This window comes from Myotis myotis, unplaced genomic scaffold, assembly GCF_014108235.1.
Source record: "Myotis myotis isolate mMyoMyo1 unplaced genomic scaffold, mMyoMyo1.p scaffold_m19_p_1, whole genome shotgun sequence".
NCBI lineage: Eukaryota > Metazoa > Chordata > Mammalia > Chiroptera > Vespertilionidae > Myotis > Myotis myotis.
Window position 1 is genome coordinate 116,587,784 of NW_023416313.1, and position 26,618 is coordinate 116,614,401.

Here is a 26,618-nt window from a genome sequence, read left to right on the forward strand (position 1 = left end):
GCAAGCCCCAAAAGGCACGGGCCCCTGCCACAAGGCATAGGTGAGAAGGGAACGAAGAGGAGGGGAGATAAAAATGGAGGGAGGCCCCTGGAGGACATCCAGGTTTCTCTCCAAATCCCCCACTAACCCTACCCTTCATCCCTGGACCCACCCACTCATACCCCTGGACAGCTTCCCCACCTCTCACCCAGCTTCAGGGGCCATTTTTCACACAACCTTCTGGGTTCTAAAACCTATTTGCTTTACCTTTGAGAGAATTCAAGAGCGTCTATGTTTCAAATCCCACCCCAGCCCTGTCACTGCTTTGGGGTTGAAAGGTCAAGCTCCAGGCTAGCTCACAAACCACTATCCCTTCTGTCCCCTCTACATGCAAACCAACACCTCCCCTGCCTGGTGGGCTGAGCCTGGAGTACCTCACTCCACTTAGACACACCCTACAGCTGCCCTCTAGCTTCCTTCTATCATCACAGGTTTATCCCATGGGCTCTTATTTAACCAGCTTACTCCCTAGAATGGGAACATAGAAGGCAGGGAGGCCTGAGGCTGTTTTTAGCATGGCCAGGCCTCCCTGGCAAGTATGGGAGATGGAGGCTGGGAAGGGGAAAAGGTGAGGAGAGGAGGTGGACTGCAGGAGTTGTCTGGGCTCCAGGGTCAATGGCTTGGCAGGCACTGCACTGCTCAGGAGCATTGGGTTCAGATCCTGCTCCTGCCTCTCACTAGCTAGGAGCCTTGCTGAGGGTGTCCTCCCTCCAAGGCTCTACGGAGAGGGCTAGTGCGGGGTGGGTGATGCTCACACAGGCAGGAGATGGAGTTACAAACAAGAGCCCTCACCCTCACCCCCGCCCCCGGAATGGCTTTGAAGGGAAGGAGCAGGCACAGGTAAATAAATAGCTCGTTTATTAATAATATGTTACATCATTAAAGTGCATTGAAAAGAGATGCAGGGACCAAAGCTGGAAGGTCGCCAGCCCCAGGCCCTGCTGGGGGCTGGCCAGACACACCAGAGAAGGCCCAGCTCTCTGCTGAAATCCAGGGACAGAGTTGGGCAGAGCTACCCACCTGGAGAGCTTGGCCCAGGCTGTCCCCACTGGAATTCACAGTTTAGCCTTAGTTATAGCATGTCCTGAGCTGAAGGTGGGAGGCTAGGAGCATGGAAGCACAGCCCCTGCGCAAGGGGACTGAGGGGAGGGGGCCCCGCCCCCAAACCCCCAATGCCAAGGGCAGAGTCCTGGAACCTCCCACTGAGGACCTGACTCCTATATGAATGTGTGAACCTAGGGCTCAGTTTTCTCCTTCATTTTCCCGTCTCCCTCACCCCACCCCCTCCCATAACCAACAGGGGTACTTGGACAATGTACCCCTTAGCCTGGGCTTCCAGGGCAGAGCCAGCTCATGCCATCTCTTTGAACCCATGCCACCATATCCCTGGACTCTTATCCCATGCCCAAGAGCCTCAGGCTGGGACCCCCCTCCCCCCAACCCATTCCTTTCTAGCCCCTCCCTTCCCCACCCACCCCCAGCATGTAGTTTTGGTATTTTCATACAGATGCAGTCGGAAGTAGCAGTACATGAAATAAGCCTAACATAAAAATAGAGCCCTTTCCGTCCTCCTGTCCGGAAAGCAAACATCCTTCAATAAACATGCAAGGAGGCTGCCTTAGTGGGACCCAGGGCTGGTGAGGGCCACAGAGGGCAGCCTGGGCCTGCAGGAACACCAGCCAGCCCCTGCAGTGGCAGGAGAGAGGATGAGGAGGCAATAGAGAGCTTGAAGGTCCAGAAATGGGATCCCAGCTCCCTTTTCCCAACCCCTCTCTGGCCTACGGGCTCTTGGGCCAGGAGCATCACTGAATTTGGGCAAGTTTGAGGAAGAACTTTTGAAAAATAGTCTCCAGAAGATAAAGTCTTGGGCCATCAATGCCCCAGCTTCATAGTCAGTGCCTTCATTCTCCAGCCCCCACCACCCTGCCCCACCTGGGCTCAGCAGCTGCCTGTGGCTGGCCATCTCCAGGCCTGGTGTCCCCTGGCAAGCTATGCAATCCCCCTGGAACCAGTGGTGGGCAAGGAGCTCCCAGCCGGGTGGCTCTGGGTGTGAGACTTTTCTAGTGCCCTGGAACTGCAGATGCCCACAGCATGCCCAGCCCCAGGAGGCCCTAATGAACCAGTAGGCCAAGAATGAGTGTTGGCAGGACCCCCAGCCAGAGGGAGGCCAAAAGGGCATGGGCACAGCCCAGCAAGTGCTGGGCCTTGGCCTCGTCCTCAGACAGCAGCTGCCAGTGCTGGGCCTTGCGGACGTAGGAGCCCTCCTGGGCCTCGCAGTAGTAGTGGCCATAGTGACCATCCGTGAGGTTCTCGATGAACAGGATGCAGTTGGGACTCTGGTGGCCGGGCTCGCATCTCTGCTCCACCTTCTCTCCGTGGCGCCACCAGTAGGTGGCATGGCGGGACTCCATGGGGCAGCTCAGGTAGTAGCGAGAGTTCCGGGCTAAGGAGACCTTCTGAGGTGGGGCCTCATCTGGGAGGGATGGGTAGGCAGCTGTGAGAAGAGGCTGAGAGCTCCCAGGGCAGGCTGTGTCCTCCCCCAGGCCTCTAAGGCCAAGGCTTCTAAATGAACACAATAACCTAAGCACCCAGTCTCCTTATTCTCCCCTGCCTCCCTCACCCCACCCTTCTTATACCACCCCCACACCAAGGGGGCTCCCTCCACAGGACTATCTGGGGCCCCCAGGAATAGACCAGGTTTCCCTCAGAGAGCAAGCGAGGCAAGGCTGTACCACCCTCATTGGACTGGGGCCCTGGGCAGGGCTAAATCAGGTACCTGGCTTTGGGCTGGGGCACTCTTTGTGTGGCTCATCTGGATTAATAGACTGCAGCACTGACCTGGAGTAGGGAAGAGAGAGGCTAGACAGACAGGAGGCCAGACCCCTGGCCCTTCCCCGTCCTCATCCCGCACCCAGTATCTGCCACAGTGCCTACCAAGAGGAGGGTCTGGCCAGAATGGCTCAGTACCCAGCACTGACTCCTCTTGTGGCCTGTTTACATCACTCCCACCCCTGTGTCCACCTTCTCCCAGGGAGAAGGGTTCCCAGCCAACATACCTTTGGGAGCTAAAGATGGAGACACAGTGGCCCTGGTCCCAGCCACAGTATGGGTCTCGGGCCATGAGGCAGCCATGGCAGCCCCCACCATAGATGTCACACAGGTCCAGGGGCACCTGGCTCACCTCCCATTGGGAGCTTACGTACAGTTTCCGCTGGAATGAGAGACTAGGTCAGACCAGGGCCCCCATCTCCAACACTGAGTTTTAAACTCCCAGACCATGGCCGGCTGCCCTATGGCCCAGAAGCTCTGAAAAGGACATGTGAATTGCATGCAAAAGAGCTCTGTCCTCAGTTGCCATCACTGGCTAGCCTCCCAGGGCAGGGCTGGGGGTGTGGAGGCTCACCCGGTCAGGGTCCAGTGACATGGCCTGGATGGCTGCTGCACGACGGAAGGGCTGGATCTCCATGATGTTGAAGACGAGGCTGTGTTCCCACTCCTCTGACTTCACCACCTTGTGGATGGTGCCCCTGTCTGTGGGTGGTGGGCAGAGGGTCAGCAGATGGGCATCCCACCTCAGAGACAAGCAGTCTCCCTCTACGTAGGACCAACCAGGAAAGACATGGGTGGGGAGGGCTGGGAAGTCATGGCTCAGGCAAGGGTCACAAGACTAGGTAAGGTGAGTGTGAGGGACGTGGGAGTCAGAGGGCAGCCCAGGAAGTTTCCAAGGCTGGCCCAGAGCTCCGTGAGGCCCTGGCAAGCTGGAGCATGACTAACAGAACCAGCAGTCCTGCACACCAAATTACTATGCTGACCCTTCATTACTTTTTCCCTCCGCATCCCTGCTTGTGAGTATTATCTTCCCCACTTCCCAGATAAGGCAATGAGGCTCAGAAAGTCTAAGCAACTTGTTTAAGATCACATAGCTGGTGACTGCAACACAGAGATGTCAGAATCTCACCCCTCAGCTTCTTCCATAACTGCCTTGCCTCCTGGACAACTTAAGAATATGTTTTCTTTAACTATACCTTTTATTTTGGAGTAATTTCAGATTTACATAAAAAATACAAAGATAGCACAGAGATTTGCTGTATACCATTCACCCAATTTCCCCTAATGCTACCATCTTATATAACTACTAAAGGCCCAGTGCACAAAATTCGTGCACAGGGGTGGGGGAGTCGGGGGAGGCAGGGGGTGTCCCTCAGCCTGGCCTGCACCCTCTCCAATCTGGGGTCCCTCTTGCAATCCAGGACCACTGGCTCCTAACTGCTCGCCTGCCTGCCTGCCTGATCACCCCTAACTGCCTCTACCTGCCAGCCTGATGCCCCTAACTGCTCCCCTGCTGGCCTGGTCGCCCCTAACTGCCCTCCCCTGCCAGCCTGGTCGCCCCTAACTGCCCTCCCCTGCCAGCCTGGTTGCCCTTAACTGCCCTCCACTGCTGGCCTGGTCACCCCTAACCACCTCTGCCTCAGCTCCTGCTACCGTGGCTTTTGTTTGGAAGGACATCCAGAAGACATCCAGTCTAATTAGCATATTACCCTTTTATTAGTACAGACAAATTCATGCACGGGTGGGGTCTTGCTGGCCCACCCCGATGGGGGCCCATTGGGCCAGGCCAGTGGTGCGGGGGCGGGGGGAGGAAGAGGAGCCATGGGCGGTTGGCTGGCCGGCCCTGCCCCCCGATCAGGGCCTGAATCAGGCTTGTTGGCTGCTGCAATGAGTGTCATAGCCTCTGGTTGTTTCGCCGTTCCAGTCGCTGGGCTTTTATATATATAGATGGCACATTCATCACAACTGAGCAGTATAGTATTATTAACTCAACTACAGACTTCATTGGGATTTCATGTTTTTGTTTTGTTTTTCCATTTGTGTCCTTTGTTCCAGGATCCAATCGAGGACTCCACGTTGCATTTAGTCTTAGGGAATTTTTAAATTTTTATAAAATCTGAAAAGAACCTTAGATTCTGGACAGGGATTTTCAAGGTCACATAATGGCTGCCTGCCTCCAAGGCCAATGCTTTATCCATTCACACCTGTTGGGGGTCTAATGGGCATCCTGACCCCTGGGTCCTCCCAATCCCACATCACCTGCTGTCCCAGTTTCTAGAATAGCCTCCCTCCCTCTCAATTCCCCAAGGCATTGCTTGTTCCAAAACAACAATCAGATGATAAGATGGTAGCTTGCCTAGGACATGTCTTTTAGTTCTGTGATGCCTCTTGCAGGCTCTGGGATGTGGCCCAATGCTTCTTTGGCCTGACAAGCTCCCAACCCACTCACAGCCCTTCACCTCCTTCCACAGCAGCCCAGTGAGAGCCGCCCATAGCTTCTCCCAGCTGTGAGAGCCTTTCGTTCTCTGCAGAGGGCCCAGAAAGCTCTAGTTCTTATCTGGCTCCAATTCTTCCTGCTGCAGGTTCCAAATGGCATCTCTCCAACGGTCCTCAGGGAGAACCAAGACAACTACCCTCATCATTCAAGTGTGCTCACCTCCCAGGTCTGCAGGAAAGGAGTCCACGGTTCCCTTGGCCCAGGCCCCACCCTTCTGTCCTTGGCTCCTGCTCCCAGTCTCCCATTGTGTGACCTCTCCTCTGCTGCACCCCATTGCCTGTCGTCCCCTGTCTGACCGCAACAGCTAGGCCAGCCACTGCTGGAGCAGAGCAAGGACAAGAGCCCATTGGTGCAGTGAAGATGAATGGAGGAGCAAAGAGGTATGATCTCAGGACCCAGAAACCAGACCCTGCTCCATGGGAACTGATATGGCCACTGTGGCCCTGAGAAGGTCCCAACATGAAGCAACAGCAGAAATCACACAGAAGGAGGGGTGGGGCCTGAGCCCTGGAGCCCCAGGTGCTAGCACCTGGGGGAAACACTGCCCTTTTTATGGCGTCACTGCACACCAGGTCTCAAAGACATGCTGTAGCCTACACTGATCTCCATGTTCACTCCCAGGAGTCCACTTTGCCCACAGCTGGGACCAGGAAGCTGCCATAAACCTGCTCAGGGCTGGCTCTTCCATGGCCAGTGGCTTCTTGGGATGCAGGGGCATCTCCCAGGGCATTCCACCCAGCTTCAGGGGTCAGCCAGACCCTGCTCTCCCTGGGAAGAGGAGGTGCCTCTGCAAGACTGCAAAGGCTCTGCTACCTGGAAGCCCTTCCTCATGTTTCACTAAATACTGTGCATTCCACATCAAATGTTTCCTCTCACCTGCATAATCCCAAAGACAGGGAAAGGGGTTCGATTTCCTCATTCTGTCTAGCAGGGGGCCACAGGATACCCAGTGACCAGATCCTTCCTCCTGGCTTTCCACATCTCTTCCTCCCAGCTTCATGAATCAGATATCAGGACCAAACCTGCACCTGGCTTTGCTCAGACTGGCCACCTTTCTGCTCTGGAATCCTGGAACCTGCTATTCTCCCACCCTAGGATGCCTTCCCCTCTTCGTCTCTGCCCCCACCCCCCTGCCTGATTCTTCCACAGCCACACATACTAACTCCTGACAGCTCTTAGTCATTCAATTCTTCCTTCCAGGTATAAAGATCCAACCACATGTTAATTACATTATTATTTATACCTTTCATATCCATTTTCACAAGGCAGACTAGGGGTCACGGGATAGTCGCTCACCTGTAGTTAGGTAAAGCACGTGGAAGGTCTCCCCATGGCTGGCGTGCATGCGGTGGACAACTACTTTCTGGTAGTGGTACTTAGAGTGAAACAGTGGTGTCTTCAGAGGCCCCATGGGCTCCACCCTCTGTGCCACCTCAGGGTGACTGTCGGCCACCTGGAAGGTCTCCGTGGGTATCGGCTTCCGGCCTGGGAGGCACTGGACAAGAAGAGTAGGCCCAGGTCAGTGGGTGGCTGGGAAGTGGGGTAGGGGCCTGGGTCATGGCAGATGTCAGTGCTCACCTTGCCAGGCCGAGGGGTGGGAAGGCCTGTGTGGTAGCCCTTGAGTGAGGAAGTACGGAAGACCTTGTCAATGTCACCAAGGGAATATACACAGACAGCTGAGTAGTTCCTGGGGGGACACAGAGACGACCTCAGTGAGGGGCCCACCCACCTCAGTACTCACCCACCTCCATTCACCCAGGCCAGCTCAACACCACACAGGGCACAACTAGAGCATTCTAACCAAGCTCCCCAGCCTACGAGCTCCATGAAGACAGGGACTATCCTAGGGGCCACGACCAGTGCCTAAGAGTCATCAGTCACCATTGAAGGCAGAAGGGAGAAAGAGAAATTCAACCTAATTTCTTTCTGCTACAATCTAAAACCACAACCTGATAGGATCGCAGGGTTCAGAGGCCAGCCCCAGGGCAGAAGGATCCCCACGTGCATCCTGTTGGGTAATTCTCCCGCCTCTCTGGGCACAGCTGCAGGATGCTGATGCCCAAGGCCAGACCCCGTGCCCGCCCCAGCCTGGCTGGATCCACCCATATGGGAGCCAGAGAGCAGGGTGTTGGCTTCCCTACCCTGTCCCACCTCCCCCCGCACCCAACACTTCTGCCTGCCTTATTTTCAATCAATGAGAGTGATTAAGAGATGTGAATTGTCAGATGCAGGCAGTGTCTGAATGGGTGTGATAGCACCCTGTGAGGCCTCAGCAGCCTTTTTCCAGGGCCCACCACCCACTCTGAGCACACAGCTGGTAGACACACAGGCACTGCCATGAACGTGTATACAGTACATGCATGTACACTAGCTGTACAAACTCAAAAACATACCAGCACAAAAATCTCTCCAAGCACCATGTCCCACCCAGGCCCGGCAACAACCCTGCCCCTTGAGCCTGGAGTCCCTGCTCATCATCAGCCATCCCCTCAGCAGGGCCCAAGCCCTCCGATCCCTACTAGACACATAACTAATGCCAGGCTCAGCCCCAGGACAAGGGTCACTCACCAGGGGTTGGAGAAAACGCCATAGACCCTAGTGTCCCTCCACTGGCCGTTAGGGTCAGGGAGTAGGAAGACATCCTGTAGCCTGTTGAAGTTCTTGTTGGTGACGGGGTCGCTGCACACCAGCATGGCCTTCAGGAAGGTATTCCACTTGGAGACCGACAGCGAACTCTCACCACCCTGGTCCCCCTGAAAGGGTGGAGCGAAAAGGAGGCCCCTCAGTACCCCTTGGGCACCTGCTGCCAGGAATGTCAGCACCCAGACTTCAGAGGAGGAAGGTAGGCTCTGAAAGGTGCAGAGACCTGCTAGGGGACCAGGCAGAGGTGCCCCATGACTCAAGCCAGGTTCCTGAGCCAGGTTCCAGCTAGAAGGCCTGGCTGACCGAGGGCACAGGGCCAGCAGTGGGAGCCTGCAGGGTGAGGGTGCTTGGTCTTTCCCTACAGAGCAGATAGACTCAGACACACATTTGTCCATTCTCACACACGCACACAGGTGACACACTCGAATATCCTAGCACCTTCACACTGGTGAAAAACACATGTGAACACATTTTCATACTCCCACTCACACTCATACACACCTTAGATGACTATACACTTCACACTGCCACACATGCACATGAGCTCAACCATCTTTACCCACTCACAGATGCACAGACACTCTTGTGCATATACATCCCACACACAGACTTACTCATATATTTCACACACTCCTTCAGATAAACAGGAACTCACACACTCACACCTATTCACGCAGAGACACACACTCTTGCCCATTCAGCCACCCACTCACCCTGCACAGCTGGGCCACGCGGGACACATTGAGAGGAGCCTCAGGATTCTTGTCAGGGTTGTCCTCCCGGAAGAAGTAGTAGATTTTGTCATCATAGGCCTGGTCTTGGTGCACGATGGTGGCCTTAATGAACTGTGGATCTACCAGTGATACATGTGAATTGGTGTCGGGGGAGCCTGCTCGGGAGACCCATTCCAACCCTGCACCACACCCTCCCAACTCTGCACAAACAAACCTGGAGCAAATCAGACCTGGAATAAAACTCAGAACATCAGGCCCAACACCCCAAGGTGTCTGAGACTCAGCACCCCATCCCACATCTGTTTTGCTCTCCCCCTACAAAGATGTCATCAGCCCAGGAGCAATGACTTCATGCCTGGGGACTAGGAAGGTCCCTGGGCCTTTATGTCACTTCTGCCTAATTGGCAGAGCCCTAATGAGGAGGAAAGGAGAGTTGCCCCCACATGAGCTCAGCAGAGGGATACACTATGGCTCCCAGGGACCCCACTCTGGGCCTGGGGCTTCCTCTGTTTTGTTACCACAGTGTGTAGGGCCCATCTGTCTCTGTACCTTTGCCTCTGCTGTTCCCCTGCTCCCTGCCAGGCCAACGTCCTCAGCTCTGGCTGCTCAGACCTGTCCCAAGCTCCCACTTTCCTAACTGGCCTGTGGCCCCAGTCGCCCTTGGGGAGCCCTCCCAAGGGACCTGAGGATCTCATGAGCCGCCGTGGGCATTCACACCCTGGTCCACCCCAGCCCAGCTGGAGCCTCACTCACTCTGCATGACGGTGTCACTGGTGTACAGCTCAATCTCGCCCTGGATGCGGCGGAACCGAGGGATCTTCCCGTTGTATTCCTGCTTCCGGATTGTAGAGTACACCTCATCCCCTGGGCATGGTGGAAGGGGCATGGGTAAGGGCAGACAGCTCCTAGAAGTCCCTTCCCTGGGCCTGGGCACTGATTTGATCACCCTCCCCCAGACAAGGGCAGCAGCCCTACCGTCAAACAGAACCAGGGAGTTCTCGTCCGGGCTGAAGGGGGCATAACCTCTCCTCTCACCAAGTGACTCCACAGTGCCATTCACCTGGGGGAGGCAAAGGGGGTTAGACAGCCACATAATCCCATGACTACTGCTTCCCATGGGTGCCAGCTTCCCCTCCTCCCAAGCATTCTATACAAAGTGAGCCAGCCTCTGAGTCTCCCACCTCCTTCCCACCTTGGGAGGCAGAAGCCCACCCATGCAATGGTAAGCTGACGAGGCATATGGGAAGGGGCCTTCTCACCAGGCTCCAGCAGCTGGGGTGCCGGGCATTGGTGCCGCAGGCCAGCAACCCCTCGCCCTGTCTCTCCAGGAGTGTTATGTAGTTCTCACAGTCCTGCCCAGAAGGGGAAGAAGAGAGGTTGGTCAAAGGCCCTGGCAGGACTCGAACCAGAACCCTTAGTCTTGGGGAAGACAGAATCAGAAGGCTGAGCATGGAGGCAGTCTCCAAGGAGAGCCTAGAGGGGATGCAGCTGATCCCAACTCCCCTCAGAGCAAAGGAAGAACACAGGGACCTTGGAGAAGAACTATGTCTCCCACTCAGACTGGGAACCCTCAGGCAGGGCTGCCTCATTCCTCCCAGACTGGGGCTCCCAAGGCAGGGCCATGCCTCCTTCCTCAGACTCCCAGGGACTCCCATCCCTTTTCCAAGGCGACAGCCTCCCCTCTACACTCCCTCTCCTCCACTCACCTGCTTGCCCAGGCAGGATCCCTTGGTGGAGCCAATGTTCACCTGGGGGAGAGGAGAGGAAACATTAGTCCACCTGCCAGGGGTCAGATGCCCTGCAAGCACTGTCCATGTGCCCTCAGGACAAGTTCATTTTACAGCACAGGTGAGCAACCAGGGCTCTGAGAAGGTGAGTGATTCACCAAGGTCACACAGGCTGCTTGGCCTGATACCCAGAGCCAAGCCCAGAGCACCAGGCCAGAGATCTCAGAGGCCGGGGCGATGGGGTTCTGGAGCTCAGCTTCCAGCCCAGGCCTCCCCCATCAGTGCAGCCCACATGGTCAGGTGGGTTAGCTCCAGGCTTTTCTCCACACTGACCAACACCCACCCCATCTGGACTACCTTTAGGGAGCCTCCCCCAGGGACCGTTTATGGGATAAAGGGGGAGGTAGACCAGTTTAGGAGGAGATGCCAGCTCCCATCCCCTAATTCCCTGAGGCCCCTCACCAAGGCCAGAAGGGAAATAAGGGGAGAAATGGGGGTAAGGGGCAGTAAGGGCCCCAGGCTCACCGTGTGCACAGAGGCGTTCTTGCCCTCGGGGAAGTTGAAGAGGTAGACCTTGCCACGTCCACCCACCCACACAGAATCGCTGCCTGGCTCATGGAAAAGCACGGTGTGTGGCTCTGCCGAGCCAAAATCCACCCGGTCCTTCCCTGCGCGGCCTGAGGAGGAGGCAATTGGCAAAAAACTTGAGGCTGGGCCATGGGCAGGGAGATCCTATCCTCCCTCTCAGGCACACCAGCACCTGCCTGGCAACTAGTGCTTGGGTCTGGGCTGGGGCAGCACCAGGACTCGGAGCCACAAGTGGAGGAAGTGAGGGGTACCCTGGTAGGGTCTAGCAAATAGCTGTCCTCACCCCAAAGCCCTGGCCCCTACCCTATAATATGTGACCTCAGAGTAAGGACCCCTAGGTGAGCAGGCTTCCTCCTCCACCCCCCACCCTCCCACACACTTGGCTATTTCCAAGAGGCTGAACTTAGGCAAGAGGGACCAGGACCTCCGGCGGTGCTGTTTGAGGCTCTCTGCAACCCACAACACAGCAAGCAGATACTTCCTCCACCCCGTGCAGGTAGCAGGGTTCTAAGCACCCCACTTAAAGTCCAGGTTCCCTGGAATCACTTTGTTCAGCACCCTATCCCCTCCTTCAAGAAGCCTTCTCCAACTCCTCCTGGCCCATCCCAGGCCTTCAGTGAGTAGGTCAGCTCAGATCAGAGATGGAAAGGAATCTAAATGTCCATTCCCTCCCATTTCACAAATGGAAAAACAGAGGCCCAGAGCGGGTATAGCACAAGGTTGTAAAGTCAGCAGCAGTCCCTTAACGAGAACCAAGCTCCTGCCCACAGCTAGACTCTGGCCTGGCCCACTATGGCCTGGTTTCATGGAGGTGCCAGCTCACCCCAGGAGTAAAGTTCCACCCTCCCTCCCCAGCAACTCTGGGATAGGATGTCCTTCACAGAGCACAGCCTGGGCCTTTAAACAGGAGGGCTGATCTGGGCAAATTTGCCCAAAAAGGAAACTCTCTGCAGATACTGCCTCTGGGGAGATGTCTCATCTCCAGTGACATTGCTGAGCTTGTCCTGGATGCAGAACTAAATTCCAGGGATGGGACAGCTCACATCTTCCCACCTCCGACCATCCTGAGGCCTCATGCAGGAACTTGGCCTGACCACTGTTTATTCAGCTACAGCAAACTCAGGGGTAGCCAGCTTAGCAGTGATACCAAGGAAGACACACTCCAGCCCAGACAGAAAAGAACTGCCCTTTCCGGAATCTACCCCAAATCCTTCTTGCTGCCATTTGAGCCATTCCTACTGATTCTGCATTCAACGGGGCAAGGAGAGCAACACACCTTCACTCCCTTTCCTTAAGATACATCCCTGTGTGGCCAAGTCACTCTGGAGGGGGGTAACACACTCTCCACCTCAGCTGTAGCCTGGCTCACTGCAGAGGTGGAAACTGAGGGCTCCTTGGGGACAAGCCAGGCCAAGGATACACTAGGTGGCAGGACAGACTGCCTAGTCCAGCCGTGGGCAAACTACGGCCCACGGGCCGGATCCGGCCCGTTTGAAATGAATAAAACTAAAAAACAAACAAAAAAAAAAAAGACCGTACCCTTTTATGTAATGATGTTTACTTTGAATTTATATTAGTTCACACAAACACTCCATCCATGCTTTTGTTCCGGCCCTCCGGTCCAGTTTAAGAACCCATTGTGGCCCTCGAGTCAAAAAGTTTGCCCACCCCTGGCCTAGTCCATAACTGAGTATTGGTTCTCAGGAGCATTTAGGAAGATGCAGCACTGTGGGCCACAGAGAAGTGCTGAACTCACTGCCTCTGGTTCACCTGGCTTTCCCTGGGCGCTCCACAAACAGCCCAAGCAGCCTCCCTGCACCGTGAGGCCCACTCCCCATCAGTCCCAGCTGTGCAGGGCCTCCTTTCCAGCTGGGATAAAATTAGAGTGCTGGGGTCAGCAGCCGGAAGATACAGGCCTTCCTGACTCAGCTCCCACAGCTCATCTTGCACCTGCAGCCTGAGCAGCAGCCACCACCCCACAGCCCAGAGCCCAGAGCCCAGCCTGGGATCCAGACAGTCAGCAGCCCCAGCTCCCCTCCCACATCCCCAGCCAGCCAGGGGCCAGGAAAAGCTGTGTGTCTGCATCTAGAGATGTTGGACTGGGACAGAAGCTCTGAACTCCCCACCTCAAGGCTAAAGGGGAGGAGCCCCAACCCTTGGGCCATGCTGGCCATCTCTACCAGTCACCTCAGCCTGCACCAGCAACAAGGCCACAACCAAGGCACAGCTCTCGCCCCTGGAAAGAAGCACCAGAGGGGGCCCTGAAGGAGCCCTTGTCTGGGCATCTGAAGTCCCGCCCAGGGAAGTCTAGTCTGATGGGAGAGGCAGTAGCCTGGTCCTGAAGAGCAAGGTCTGAAGGGAAGCTGGCCCTACCCTGGAATTCAGTTGGAGGGGGGAGTCAGCCACATCAAAGCAAGCCTCCACAATGCTCAAGCAAAACTGTCTAGGTGCAGCCCCCAGAGCTGCTCACAAAGAATTTCTGAGGACACAGAGGGCGGGTGAGAGCTGCTGCAGCTCCATGTGAGGGGACTGCAGCATCAGGGCCAGGACAGATTTGCAAGCCTGAGCCCTATTCCTCTCAAATCCTGGCTGCAGCCCCTGGGGTGCAGGGGAGGCAGGGGCTCCTGGCCCCATTTTGCAGAAGATCAAACAGGAGCCCAGGAGCATTGCCTCCACTGACCCCCAGGCTCTCGCCCCTCACTGCTCTGTGCCTGGTGATATGTTGCAGGGGATAGCACCAGTCTGGCACCAGGACCTGGATCTGGCCCATTCTCCACCCCAGCCCCACCCCTGCTCCTGCACAGCCCAAAGCCCTCAAAGGGCCTGATTGTGCCTGGGAAGTGTCTGAGCTCGATGAATACATGAAAGAAAGCTTTGTTCAGGTTGGCAGGAGCAGGGGCTGGGGGCTCAGGGGCAGGAGGGCTGCCTGGAAGTGAAGGCAGCACCAGGCCTTTGGGGCCAGGATCCGTAGCCCCATGGCACCAACATGGGCCAGGGAGGGGTCAGCCTTCAAGGCTCTGCCCATGCAAAGCAAGGCTGGGACTACCCCTAAAAAGGCCCAGCCAAGGGAACAACAGTCACATCCTTAAACACATCTTTTTGCTTCCTTATGAAATCAAAGAGATGGGGAAGGCAGATTCAAGCTAGATGGATCAGGAACAGGCAGAAAGAGAATAAACTTCACAAGGGAAACAGGCTGAGCAAAGCAGGGAAGCTGACTGGATGGTAAGTGCAGAGAACTAACCAGAGATCAGGAAGGCGGGCTAAGGACCTGTGTGATGGGGAGAGGAGGTGCTGCAGCCCCCCAAAGATACACCAACCCACTGCCCAGCAGTCTCTGGTGCTTCCCCTCCTTCCTAGAGCAGGGCCAGTGTCCCGAAAGCCACCCCTCCTCTAGCATCCCACCTCCGGGCTCCCTTGCCTGCCCAGCCCCCTCTGCTTCCCATCCTGGATATCTAAAAGGAGCACCGTCTGGCACCACCGTGTCTCCCCCCTCACTCTCCAGCCTGATGCATTAGTGGCTGACTAAGTGGTAGCTAAAAGCTCCCAGAATAACCATGAGTTCAGGCAGGGGAGGGGGCTAGGGGAACACAGGGTGGGCATAGCCCCAGAGGCAACCTGGTACAAGACCCCCTCCTCCTACCCCATGTGATTCCAACCCTTACTCCTTTTGGATCAAGGAAGAGCACACTCAGGCTGCCCCATACCCAGCAGGTCACCATGGCCCTCGCTGAGTCCCCACCCTCCTCACAGTGTTAGGACTGGCAAGGCCCAGGCCCAGCCCAAACTGAAACAAAGGTCAAGAAGATGGCTGGGTATGGGAGGCAATCTCCCTCAGCCATAGCCCCCACAAGTCGAGTTGTCCCTAAAGCCTGATCCTGTTGAAACCAGTCAGAGCTGATTCCTCTCATACTCGCCACCTTCCCACCACTGTCCCAGCAGCCAATTAGCCGGGGTAAGTCTGGACTTCTGTAAAGCAGGCCTGCCGGGTTGAACACCATTCCTTCTCTCATACTCCCTGGATGCTGTTCCCATTTCCTCTTTGCTTGTGAAAGAGGATAGCCCAAGGGGAGGGCAAAGTAAGAGCTAGAATGGGGAGTGGGTACTGTTGTCCCTGAAGGGACAGGCCTCATAGTCTGGTCTGGGGAGGGACAGCCTTTCAACCTGACCCACTGACCCGACAGGTCTTGAATGCTAACGTCAAAGAGTCCTTTGAAAGTAGGTATTGAGGTTGGCTCTGAGAATGGTAGGAATTCAGACACCCAGCAGAAGCCAGGCCAACCTCCAGTTGGGACTCCAGCCACAGGTGACAGGAGCTACGCCCCACCCCTACCCACCTCACACCCTTGCCTACCACACAGCTGGCAGAGAGAAGAGGAAAGACCCACGTGGAGCCCAGGAATTAGCCGGCAGCCTCTCCACCCTTTGGAACCCACACCCTATAGGTCAAGGTGGAAGGGAGGGGATCTGAACAACATTGAGCTGAGGGGGCATAGAGACCAGAGAGAGGCTGTGTCAATGGCCCAAGGCACACAGCAAAGGAGACAGGGGCAGGGCAAAGTCACAGCCCAGGGTTTCTGGTACCCAGCACCCAGCTTAGCCCTCTGGAACCATATCCTGAGCTTTCTTGAGAGCCTCTGGATTTGCAAAAAGCTGTATATCATCTTCTCTCCCCTTCCCTGAGTCATCTCCTGTTCTCCACCGTCCCCCTCCCTATTAGTTGAGAAGTCACTAACTTGATGACTGACAGGAATCACCCACACACCTACCTTCCAGGTGGGGTCCTGATCTCCAGGGACTTTTAGCAACCAAAGCCTTAAACTCTAAGAAGTGACTAAAGGTGGAATGTAGCACTGCGTCAGAGCAGTGGAGGGAAACCTTTCTACTGGGATGAATGGAGTCAAAGGGACAAATGTTGCATTGATTTTGTCTCTCCTGATATGGCCCGGGATGAGGGTGTGAGAAGCTACTCTTCATACCCAGAAGCCCAGTTTCCAGGGTGGCACTGGCTCATGCTAAAGAGGAGCTGTGGTTGTTACTGGGGTGCTGGTGACATTTGACATTTGGCAGGACAAGGTTCCAGCCAGCTGCCTGGCAGGGGCAGAGCCATGCACTAGACAGGTAGCAGGCTCTTGAAATGGTTCTTAGTCATGGGAAATGAGAGGTCTGCCTCGTCTTTATCAGCAAGAAGTAATGTTCTCCCTTTGGCAGCCGGGCGGCTGGCTGGGTATGACCATGACCAGGGGCTGGGCCTTCCTGACTTCAGTTTCCTCCTCTGTGGACTGGAACAGCTAGTACCTGCTACGGTCTAAGTTTTATGACCCACCATCAATCTTGGAAAAATCACAAAGCAATCAGGGCTAGGTTCATGGGTCACTTTTGGCAAAGTGAGAGACAACTTTCTGGAGGTAGAGGCAGCAGAAGCCACATCCTCATCCGCGCCCACTGACTAGCCCACCAAATTCCCCAACCACCCTGCAGAAAAGGCAGGGCAAGGGGTGCATGACCATCTTATAGACAGGAAAACAAAGGCCCTTCCAAGCCAGCTCTGAGCCACTGTGCTCAAAGGACAGGAGGCTTGGCTGGTGAGGAGACCAGCGAGGGCAAAGGTTTGGAGGGAACGGGGCAGTTGAAAAGCAAGCTGTGGGGAAGCTAAGCTGAGTCAGATTCAGGGGCTCAGGGAGGGAAGGTTGGCACTGAGACCCAACTGGAGCAGAGAGGAAGCAACACACCCAGGGAAGGCAGGAAGCCCAGATGAACACTATGTCCCATCGACCTTCACCTGTTCTCAGCCCAGCAGGTTCCAAAAGCCCCAGTGAGGCCAAGGTCAGCTGGTGGCTCCTTCAAAGGAAACAATGAGTAGAGCTGCAGGGCCTGCCCTTGGGCCCAGAGCCAGGGCAAAGGTGGCAGAGAGGGCAAAAGATGGTTAGTGGAGGCAGGGAAGCAGGATGGGAAGACTGTTGAGAAAAAGAAGGTTCCCAGGCGAGCACAGACTGGGCCAGCAATGGGTGGGTGGGGGAAGCAGTAGAAGGGCAGCAGTTAGGGAGAGCTGGTTTGGGGCTGGGCTGCCAGAGCTTTATTTCATCAGAAACCAAAGGGGAGATGCCAAAGGAGGAAGAGGATGACAATGATGACAGTGATACCCCTACCTACCACCTAACTACTCCATAGCATTCACCATGTGCCGGGCACTATTCTAAGTGATTTGGGGGTATATTAATTCATTTAATAATCACTGAACTCTTACAAGGTGGGTTCTCTTATTGTCCCCATTTTACAGATGAGGGCACCGAGACACAAAAAAGTTGAGTAACTTGCCCAGGATCACACAGCTATTAAGGTGGAGAGAAGGTTGACACTCAGGCAGACTGACTCTGGAATCTGTGCTTATGACTCTGTGCTTCATAGATGGGCCCTTCGAAGCTTCCAGGCCAGCCCCTTCCATACAGATGAGGAGACTAAGGCCCAGAGAGGGTACAGCCTGCTCAGATGCCTCTTGGCCAATGAAGCCCTGACCTCCATCACGATGCCCTAAGGAGAGTGTGTTTAAGTGAGCATGGGTATACAGGCCTAATGCGGTGGTGTGGGTGGATCTAGGGGTGCAGCACAGCACTGAGTGATGACCAGCATGACTAACTGAGAAGGTAAGTTTTCTGAGATCTCTGCCCAGAAATAGAACATATTCTGTGGTCTTGGGCAGACCACAGCAAAGTGCAGGGTATACTCACAAACCCTTCTTTAACACACGCCCAGCAAGTTTCCCACCAGCCAGCACTGGCCAAAAACACTCCCCTCTGGGGTATAGAGAAAAGGAAACCCTCATGCATTGTTGGTTGGAATGCAGATTGGTGCAGCCACCATGGAAAACAGTATGGAGGTTCCTCAAAAACTTAAAAATATAACTACCATATGACCCAGCAATTCCACCTCTGGGTATTTATCCGGAGAAACACAAATCACTATTTCAAAAAGATATATGCACCTCTGTGTTCACTGCAGCATTATTTACACTAGCCAAAATATGGAAGCACCCTAAGTGCCCATCAGTGGACCATTAAATAAAGAGGATGTGGTACATACACACTGGACTCTTACTTGGCCATAAAAAAGAATGAAATCTTAACATTTGCCACAACATGGATGGATCTAGAGAGTATTATGCTAGGTGAAATAAGTCAGACAGAGGAAGACAAATATCATATTATTTCGCTTATATGTATAAACTAAAGAAAAAATAAATAAATGAACAAACCAAACAGAAACAAATTCATAAGTATAGAGAACAAACTGATGGTTACCAAGGGGGAAGGGGTTTGGGGTTCTGGGTGAAAAAGGTGAAGGGATTAAGAACGAACTGGTAGTTACAAAACAGTCAAGGGCTATGAAGTACAACATAGGGAATATAGTCAATAATATTGTAATAACTATGCATGGTGCCAGGTGGGTACTAGACTAAGGTGATTACTTAATAAGAAATATAAATGTCTAATCACTATGCTGTACACCTGAAACTAATATAATATTGAATGACAACTGTAATTGAAAATATTTTTAAAATAAATTATAAAAATACTCACCTCTACCCCTGGCTCCTCAGTTCAAGAACCCACTATGTCTCCCCACTGCCCATCCCAGCAGGGCCCAATACCTCTAGCTGGCAGGCAAGGCCTACCCATTTCTGCCATGGCTCCTTCTCATGGCCACACCTTTGCAGGTTCTCTTCCCTCCTCTGACTGTCCTCTCCCCTTTCTCTGTGTACATGGTCTTATCTGTCCTCCCCTTTCTCTGTGCATGTGGTCTTATCTGTCCTTAAAGATCTAGTCTCAATCCCCGTGGCTCCAGGAAGTGTTCAGACTGCTCCAGCCCTCACTGCTCAGTCTTCCCTCTGACCTTATGCTGGCACACACCATCGTCTTTCAGATCACACTGTCCGGTGTGGAGTCCTGTAGGCAAGGCCAGACAGACAAGTAGAGGGAGGCCAAGAGCTGAGGCCAGGGGTAGGCATGGTCCAAGACATGCCTGTCTCACTGAGTAGCCTTGGGCAAGTCCCTGTCATCCCCAGGCCAAGCCAAGGCTAGGGCTGGGCAAGTGGCGGCAGATGAGATAGCAGGGAGAGCCAGGACTGGGGTAGGTTAAACCCCATGTCAGACAAGGAGACATCTTAAAATAGGTTCCCCAGCCACTGACAGGGTGCTGAGCTTATCATGGTGACCTTCCTTTCTCCTTCAGGCCCAGACGACAAACAACATGAGCAGCTCTCTGCCCGCACCCCACACCCTGTCCCTGGCCCTCGCCTGGTTCTTCCCCCTTCCCCAGGAAGTCTTCCCCAGTTGTAACACTCCACAGTGACCTTTCTTGCTGTCACAGTCCTTGGCTGTATCTACTGGTCCTTCCTGATCTCTCCAGGTGCCCTCCCTAGTCACTGGCAGCAGGCCTTACTCTGGGCACCTGAGTGCTGCCCAGGGCTTCTCCTCCTCCTCAGATGGGCAGCACACAGACCTAGGCACGGGGCAGGGGTTAGCTGCCCTCCACGATAAGGACTGCTTAGGGCTGCTGGCACAGAGCCCGAACCCCTGATTGGAAGCAGGGTGTGCAGGAGATACTCAAGATCAGCCTAATCCCAGGATGCTGTGAAGGTTAAACCCAGATTAGCCCAAGTCATGACACAGTTCAACCTGCCCTGGCAGAGACCCTCCGAGGCCCAGCTGCCCTGAGGAAAAAAGCAGAAGAGGTGCATTGAGCCAGCCCAAATCTAAGATCCCAATGGAGGAAGGTCATGACAGTGGGGCTCATGTCAGCAGACAGTGCTGGGGCAGTAAGAGCTGGGCTCAAGCTGAGCCAGCCAAGGAGGAAAGGGGCTCATGGAACCCTAAGCCTGGGACAGAGCGTGAAGGCAGACGCAAATGGAGGGAAGCCAAGAACTGAGGCCAGGAGCAGAAGACACAGCTCTGGTCCCAGCTATGCCAGTCTCACTGGGTGACCTTGGGCAAGTCCCTGTCGTCATTGTCCTCAATTTTCCATCTGTGGAACTTGTGGTTAGCTCAGCTGATCTGATTTTTTTTTTTTTTTGGACATCCTAAACTCTGTCCAGTCAGGCTGTGTGGGCTGAAGTTATCCAAGAAGGCTCCTTGGAGGAAGGGAGATGGCACTGGCAGAAAGGAAGAAGAGGGTGAATGGGGTGCAGGGCAACAGCCCTGAGGCAAGAAAAGGTGGGGAACTGGGGAGTGGTGAGGGAAGAGTGTGGAAGATAAGGTGGGAGTGGGGCCAGGCTGCCATGTAGGACTGGGGAAGTGGCAGCTCTGCCTCTGTGTGTCCCAGCAGAAGCTCTCAACACAATGACGCAGAGGGATGGAGGAGCCTCACAGAGGCCAGGGCACAGTCCTGGAGACACAGCGGGTCCCAGGCCAAGGCTGGGGAATAAAGGGCTTGGAGGGGGAGAACCACTCCCCTCCCTCATACCATAGGGGGCAGGGAGGGGATGGATCTCCTGGTCTCTCGTGGCTTAGGCTGGCTAGAGAAGGTGGAAGCCCATTTTGCCGGAACCAACGAGTCCTCCATGCTGTAGGACCACTTCCTCCCCTGCCCTGAGAGAGAGGAGGTTTCCGGGGCAGCCAGGCCTTGCCAAAAAAGGAAACCAAGAGAAGAGGAAGTATCTAGCCCCAGAACTGCCAACCAAAGCAGGGGAAGTGTGGTCAGTCTCCTGTGACACAGGCCCTATAGTGGCTGAAATGAGTGACAAGGAGCTGGGGGAGGAGGACAGGATATCAGACGGGGCCTCAGCTATCATAAGGACCACCCACTCCCACCACTACCCCCTGCAGGCAACTGGACCCTATTCCCTGGGCTGAGCCTGGCCTTCCTCATAGAAGAGTGTCCAGCTCTCCCTGTCTCCCACCCGGGGAGTGACCTACACCCTCCTCCCCCAACCCCCTTAAGAAGGTGAAGGTTCCTGGAAGGTCAGAGGAAGGGCATCTGCCTGTCCCTCCTCCCCCCACAGGGCCTGGCTGGTGCTGGGGGAGCTCCCTCCCTTCCATGAAGAGTCTCTGCCAAGGGGTGGGCCTCAGGCCTCAACTGTCCCCCACAATCAAGAGGGCTGTGGGTAGGGGGAAGCATTGGTCTCCCAGGACGCAGGCCCAGCTTCCCATCAGCAAGCTGTGACTCCGGGGAGGACTTTCCTGACAGCCATGGTCCTTCCTCCCCACACAGGGCCGGTTATGGAAGTCAGGTGACTGAGCTCACATGTCACCTCCTACAAGAAACCTTCCCAAAACCCAGAGGCCAAGGCCGACTCAATGTCTCCCACTCATTGCCTCCTCCTCTCCCTGGTCCTAGTTGTAAGTTTTAGGGTCAGAAATCTTGTCATGCCAGGTGCTTCCTCCTGTCCCTCCCATCCCCCAGCTGTCTCCTGCTCCTCCTGCCATCATGGCATACCACCTCTTTCAGGAAGCCTTCCCTAATTGGGGATACTGGATTATGTACCTCCTCAACCCCCACAGCTGCCCTCTGCCACATTTCATTGTAACTGCAAGTTGACTTCCTATTTCTCCACCTACACTGAGAAGTCTAGACTTGTCTAGTTTCTCATCCCTGGATCGATCCCCAAGCACAGCCCCAGGACCATCACAGGTTGGCCCCAGCAAATGTCAAATGTCAAAAATGCTGAAATACTGTCTACCTTTCAGGCCACAGACCAATACGCCACTTCCTCCAGCTGATCCTCCGCTCATGAGAGAAAAAGAAAAGAACACGAAACTCAAGGATTTCCCCTGATTTCCCAGGTTTCAATTTCTCTTCACAGCTAAGATCTGAATGGGCCACCACAGACTCTGCTCATCCCAGAAAGGTAGGGATCGCAGGAGATTAGTGCTCTGATAAGTATAACTCCTCCCTCCATTCACGTTGGACATTTGAGGAAACTGAGGCTCAGAAAAAAATAAACCCTTGCCTAGAGTCACACATAAAATCAGGCCAGAGCTGGGATCTCTTTCCCTGACACCACGGTCATCTTGAGCCTGTGCCTGCACTCACTCCATCCAGCCTGCTCTCAGAACCTTCACTATTCAGGACAGAGGGGTCACAGAGCTTGGCAGGAAGCTCCTAGAGGCATCACAGAGCTTCTCTCTCCCAGCCTAGGACCACCCCCCATCTCCTCCTGGGAATTGCCCCCTCTCTGTTCTGCAGGGGGTTCACCCTGAAGGTGAGGAGCACATCTAAGTCCCCAAGGGGGCAAGGATTTCCACTGAAAATGCTGATGCTTAGGGAGCCCCAGCTGTGACCTCATCCCCTGCCCTGGGGAGAAGCTCCATAATGGCTCCCCCAGCAGCCTCAAGTCAACAATAACATCCTGTTGTTTAATTGGACAAGGGAGAGGCAGAACCGGCTGGGCAAGTAGCTCTGTTTCTCCTTGGGGGCAGGTTGGCTCATCTCTGACCTTGGGGGTCAGGACCTTCCTGAGCTTCTCCATCTCCTCTAACTGGGGATGAAATGAGAGAGGGGTACATAGCTTCCACAGGCATGCCAATCTCCTGCCCTCACCTATGACCCACTCTTCTCCAGCCCCTGCTTGCAGGAAGGGCAGGCCCAAACAGTCATATCTCTGACTGGCCCATGTGTCAGTGACAGCCCTCAGGGGACAATCTCAGAGCCCTTCCTGCTCTGGTGAGCTCTGAGAGTCAGACACAGTGTGGAGCTCAAGGGCACCCAGCAGTGCTAGCACATCCCTCTCTGCCCAGAACTGCTAGACCCGGACTCAATATGTTGGAGAGTTCTCAACCTCTGACAAGTGCAGGCTAGGACCCTCCCAGAACTCCCTAATCTAATCTTTCCCTAGGGTAGTGGTCGGCAAACTGCAGCTCACGAGCTACATGTGGCTCTTTGGCCCCTTGAGTGTGGCTCTTCCACAAAATACCGACTTCTGCGCACGGGACACAAAGTTTCAGTCGCACTGTATGTGCTCGCCTGCGCGCGCGCCTGCACGTGGTATTTTGTGGAAGAGCCACGCTCAAGGGCCAAAGAGCCGCATGTAGCTCGTGAGCTGCAGTTTGCCGACCACTGCCCTAGGGTATAGGGGTCCATAGAGCAAAAAATAAATTACAAAGAAGAGCTGGAGCTCCATACCTAGTCCCACACCTGTCTTGGCTTAAAACTTAACGCCAAACTATGCCTCATAGAGAAGTGGCTCCAGAATCACCATTATCCTAGATCTGGTTGTTCCTGGAGGCTACCATCCACCCACAACCACCCACTGGTAGACAGAAACCTAGGCTTATACTACAGCAAGGCCAAGGGGATCCTCCTCTCACCCCACTTCTGGGGTTGCCCTGCCCAAGCCCACTTCTGTCCATGTGTCACCCCACAGGAAATGGAAGGCAGCTGTCAGCCAGGCATACCATCACCAGCTGGTGGTCCTGAGGGACAGGCAAATGGCAGGGTCTGTCTGGCCAGTGGGGTGCCTGGCACTGATGAAGGAGACTACAGGCTGCCCTAGAACGAGACAAGTGAGGGGTTGGCAGACCCCAGCGGGGGGATATTAGTGTATTGCCAAGCAGAGGGCACAGCCAGAGTGGCTATTATAGTGAACTGCATGGAGGGAAAAGAGAGGTGGAGCTGGGTTGGGAGCTTTGAAAAGTGGGCAAAAGAACTGAAAGCAGCTTCAAATAGCCTCAGGGTGGAAAGACTAAGTGTCTGAGAGGGGGAGGTACACATTAAGTACTAAGAAATGGGTGTGCATTAAATATGTGGGGGGAAGGGTCTTCAGAAGTCTGGGGGAGTGGAGGCAAGAGAGCCGAATGCAACGGGGTGGGCGCAGGGGGAGAAGCTAGAACACTTAGACATGGCCATTTATCCCCTTGAGAGGGCCCAAATGCTGGGCTGTCCAGGACAGTCAAGAGGTTTGACTCAAGGCCAAGATGTTGGGAAGGCAGAGGAAGCCTGCGCTGGAGGTGTCTATCATGAGTAGGTGCCAGAGGTCCACCTACTCTGCTGCACTCCCAACAGAATATCTGGGGCTGGGTTACAGAGCTGGCCCCCAGAGTCCCTCCTTTGTGGCCAAGAAGTTGCCTAAATCCTTCTCCACTCCCTAACCCAGTGCTAGCACTGGACCTGTGCCAGATCCAAGCCCTGTCTGCACTTTGTCCAGTGACCTTGGGCGAGTCACATTCTCTCTGCTGCAGCTGCAGTTCATGCCATTGGTTTTGTGTGGGGGTTTTTCCTTCTCTCTGCTAAGAATACCTGCCCCAGATAATGTTCAGGCTCTGGCAATCCCTGCAAACCGCCTCAGTCATCAAAGGGCCCTGTCAGGGCCAGACCAGGCAGCTTCTCCAACCCCCACCCTGAGTCCATCTCCAACACAGGGGGCCACAGCACCACCAAATTTGGGGACAGAACCCAGTTGTCCTGGGAGTGGGAAGCATTTGCGTGCAATGCAGAGGAGGGGAGTTCAATCCCTCATGGCATAAAGCCTCAAACCCCACCTAACCGGCTTTCGGACCCATTGTTTAACTAAGGCACCCCTGAGGGAGACCCCTGTTCTTCAGACTCGCATATCCACCGCATCCTAAAAGCTACACCCCAGATCCGCTGCGTGGGGTCCCAACAGCCGCACCCCACCCAGTGCTGTGCCCACAGCGCTGGCACCTATCCCTGGTAACAACTGCCACGTGCGGACCGGTAGGGTGGGGGATCGGCCGGGCTGGGGCCAGTGCCGGCATTGCAGAGGTAGCGCCCAGGTGCCCCAAGCCTCCGCAGCACCATACCAAGTCCCAGCACACCACAGGGTGCCCACCCCTTGACCGGTCTGGGTCCTGGGCCCGGGGCTGGGGCAGGCAGCAGGGTCTTTGTTCCCACAGCCAGAGCGGAGCAGCGGCAGCAAGGAGTCCGCGCCCCCGTCTCTGGCCCAGCCAGGGCTCCTTGCAACAGCGGAGTCCTCAGCTCAGGAAGGACTTGGGTGGAGGTCCCAGCCCAAGAAGAGTCTTGCACAGAGGCCCTGTGCTGGAGGACAGAGAGCGCCTCTGGGCGGAGAGAGGTGCCGGCTCCCTTCTCTGGTGCCCCAGCGTTGCGGCTCCCAGCTGCGGGCGGACTTGGAGCGACTTAGCCCGGGTTCCAGCCCCACCACCCGCTTCCCCTCAGTGTTCCAGCGGCTCCAGTGTGCCAGCGCGCACACTCACCCTCATCCAGACCCATACTCTCCCCGAGAGTAGCACCCGGGACCCACAGAGCCTCGCGCACGCACCCCCTCCGGTGCCGCACACTCTGCACCCACCCGCGAAGCATCGGATCCTGCGCTCCGCCCCCCCCCCCCCCCCCACCGCGTGCCACCTACCTTTCCAGACAGCGGAGATGCGGGGTCCACTCTTCGGGTGGCCTTGGGTGTCGGCGGCCGCCCAGAGCAGCAGCAGTAGCAACTGCAGCGGGAGTCCAGACCGAGCCTGTGGGCCAGAAATGCGGTAACGCGGGACACCGAGGGAGGTGCATCTGGGCGGAGGCGGTGTCATCTCGTGGACCCGGAGCGACAGCAGAGAGCTGCGGAGACTGAGCCAGCACCCGAGCACAGACCGATACCAGCACGAAGAGGCGGAGTCAAACGCCTGACCCCACCCCACCCCTCCCCCGCCCCTCGGAGCCTTTCTCGCCTCTGGGCTCCCCAAGTGGGGCGCAGTGCCCACCGCCAGTGGAACCTTAGTCATTCCCTCCCAGGCAGTTCCACAGGAGAACCTGAGTGGACCGGGACAAGACAGACTTGTGGTATTCTGTGCTCCGAGGTAGTGCTGGTTCCCTCTTAGGGCCTTAGATCCACCCCCACCCCCACCCCCCAATGAAAGGGTTGGCCTAGAAGAGGGGAGGACCTCTCTGAGGGCACAGAGAAGTCTACTACCAGGCAACCTCGCTAATGGCCAGCTCAGTGTTTTGCACCCTGAAGACTATAGTTCTCATAGGATAGGCTGGCCTGAGTGGACATGGCTCCCTCTGAGCCTATAAGCACCGTAGGTGAGTGGCGGGGGGAGGGGGGAATTGATGAGCTGTGGGGAGCACTCAGCACCCCATCATTGCTCTGCTGTGAGAAGGTGGAATTTTCATCTTGGCCTGGCTCCCTCTCCTCCCTTCTCTCTTCTCCCCTTTCCCTAGCCAGCAGCCTTCTGGGCTGCCTCCCCCCAGCCAGCTGGTGTGTGCTCAGAAAATCCAAACTCATTTCCATGTGTGTGCAGGGGGATATAATCAACAAGGCCCCTTACCCAAGCAGAAAGAGAGGGAACATCCTGCATGCTTAGGACTCACTGTGAAGAGGCAGAGTCAGACAAGCTATAGGGTTTCTCTGCTCACCAGCTACATAGGGTTGAGCTACTGAAGGCAACCTGGTGATCCCCTGCAGGGTCTAGGCCCAGTCCCTCTGCAGTCACCTGAGCAGCCGAGGAACTCTCCCATCAATTCTGCCCAAAGAGGACCAGACCCTTTACCTTGGCTTGTGCCTGAAGGAGCCATGGATGGGAAACCCACTTATCCATTGCTTAAGAGATGTGAGGAGAAAGCAGAGATGCATGTGAGCTTCCAGGACCCACACACCTA

At 55.4% G+C, this 26,618-nt stretch overlaps 1 protein-coding gene across 3 annotated transcripts; it reads right to left on the reverse strand.

The window, feature by feature from the left end:
* Window positions 1–880: 880 nt before the first annotated feature.
* SEMA7A (semaphorin 7A (John Milton Hagen blood group)) lies at window positions 881–25,640 on the reverse strand. 3 transcript variants are annotated; one of them, XM_036348646.1, is made up of 14 exons: window positions 25,378–25,639; window positions 10,995–11,146; window positions 10,449–10,490; window positions 10,002–10,094; window positions 9,718–9,802; window positions 9,496–9,606; window positions 8,722–8,861; window positions 7,934–8,118; window positions 6,944–7,052; window positions 6,662–6,860; window positions 3,443–3,633; window positions 3,096–3,250; window positions 2,816–2,877; window positions 881–2,512 (listed from the first exon to the last, which is right to left on the reverse strand). In XM_036348646.1, the coding sequence occupies exons 1-14, from the start codon at window positions 25,547–25,549 to the stop codon at window positions 2,151–2,153; spliced, it is 2,058 nt and encodes a 685-aa protein (XP_036204539.1). In that variant the 5' UTR covers window positions 25,550–25,639; the 3' UTR covers window positions 881–2,150. The 3 variants fall into 3 exon arrangements, with proteins under 3 accessions (XP_036204539.1, XP_036204546.1, XP_036204554.1); XM_036348653.1 differs by having other exon boundaries at window positions 3,443–3,570; window positions 25,378–25,638; XM_036348661.1 differs by lacking the exon at window positions 10,002–10,094 and having other exon boundaries at window positions 25,378–25,640.
* Window positions 25,641–26,618: the final 978 nt, after the last annotated feature.

Coding starts and splice junctions, on each gene's coding strand:
- SEMA7A (XM_036348646.1), bottom strand. CDS start 25,549: ATGACACCGCCTCCGCCCAGATGCACCTCCCTCGGTGTCCCGCGTTAC. Junction 9,803..10,001: donor ACCCCAGCTGCTGGAGCCTG/GTGAGAAGGCCC, acceptor TGCCTCCCCCAG/GTGAATGGCACTGTGGAGTC. Junction 8,119..8,721: donor GCGTGGCCCAGCTGTGCAGG/GTGAGTGGGTGG, acceptor CCACCCTTTCAG/GGGGACCAGGGTGGTGAGAG.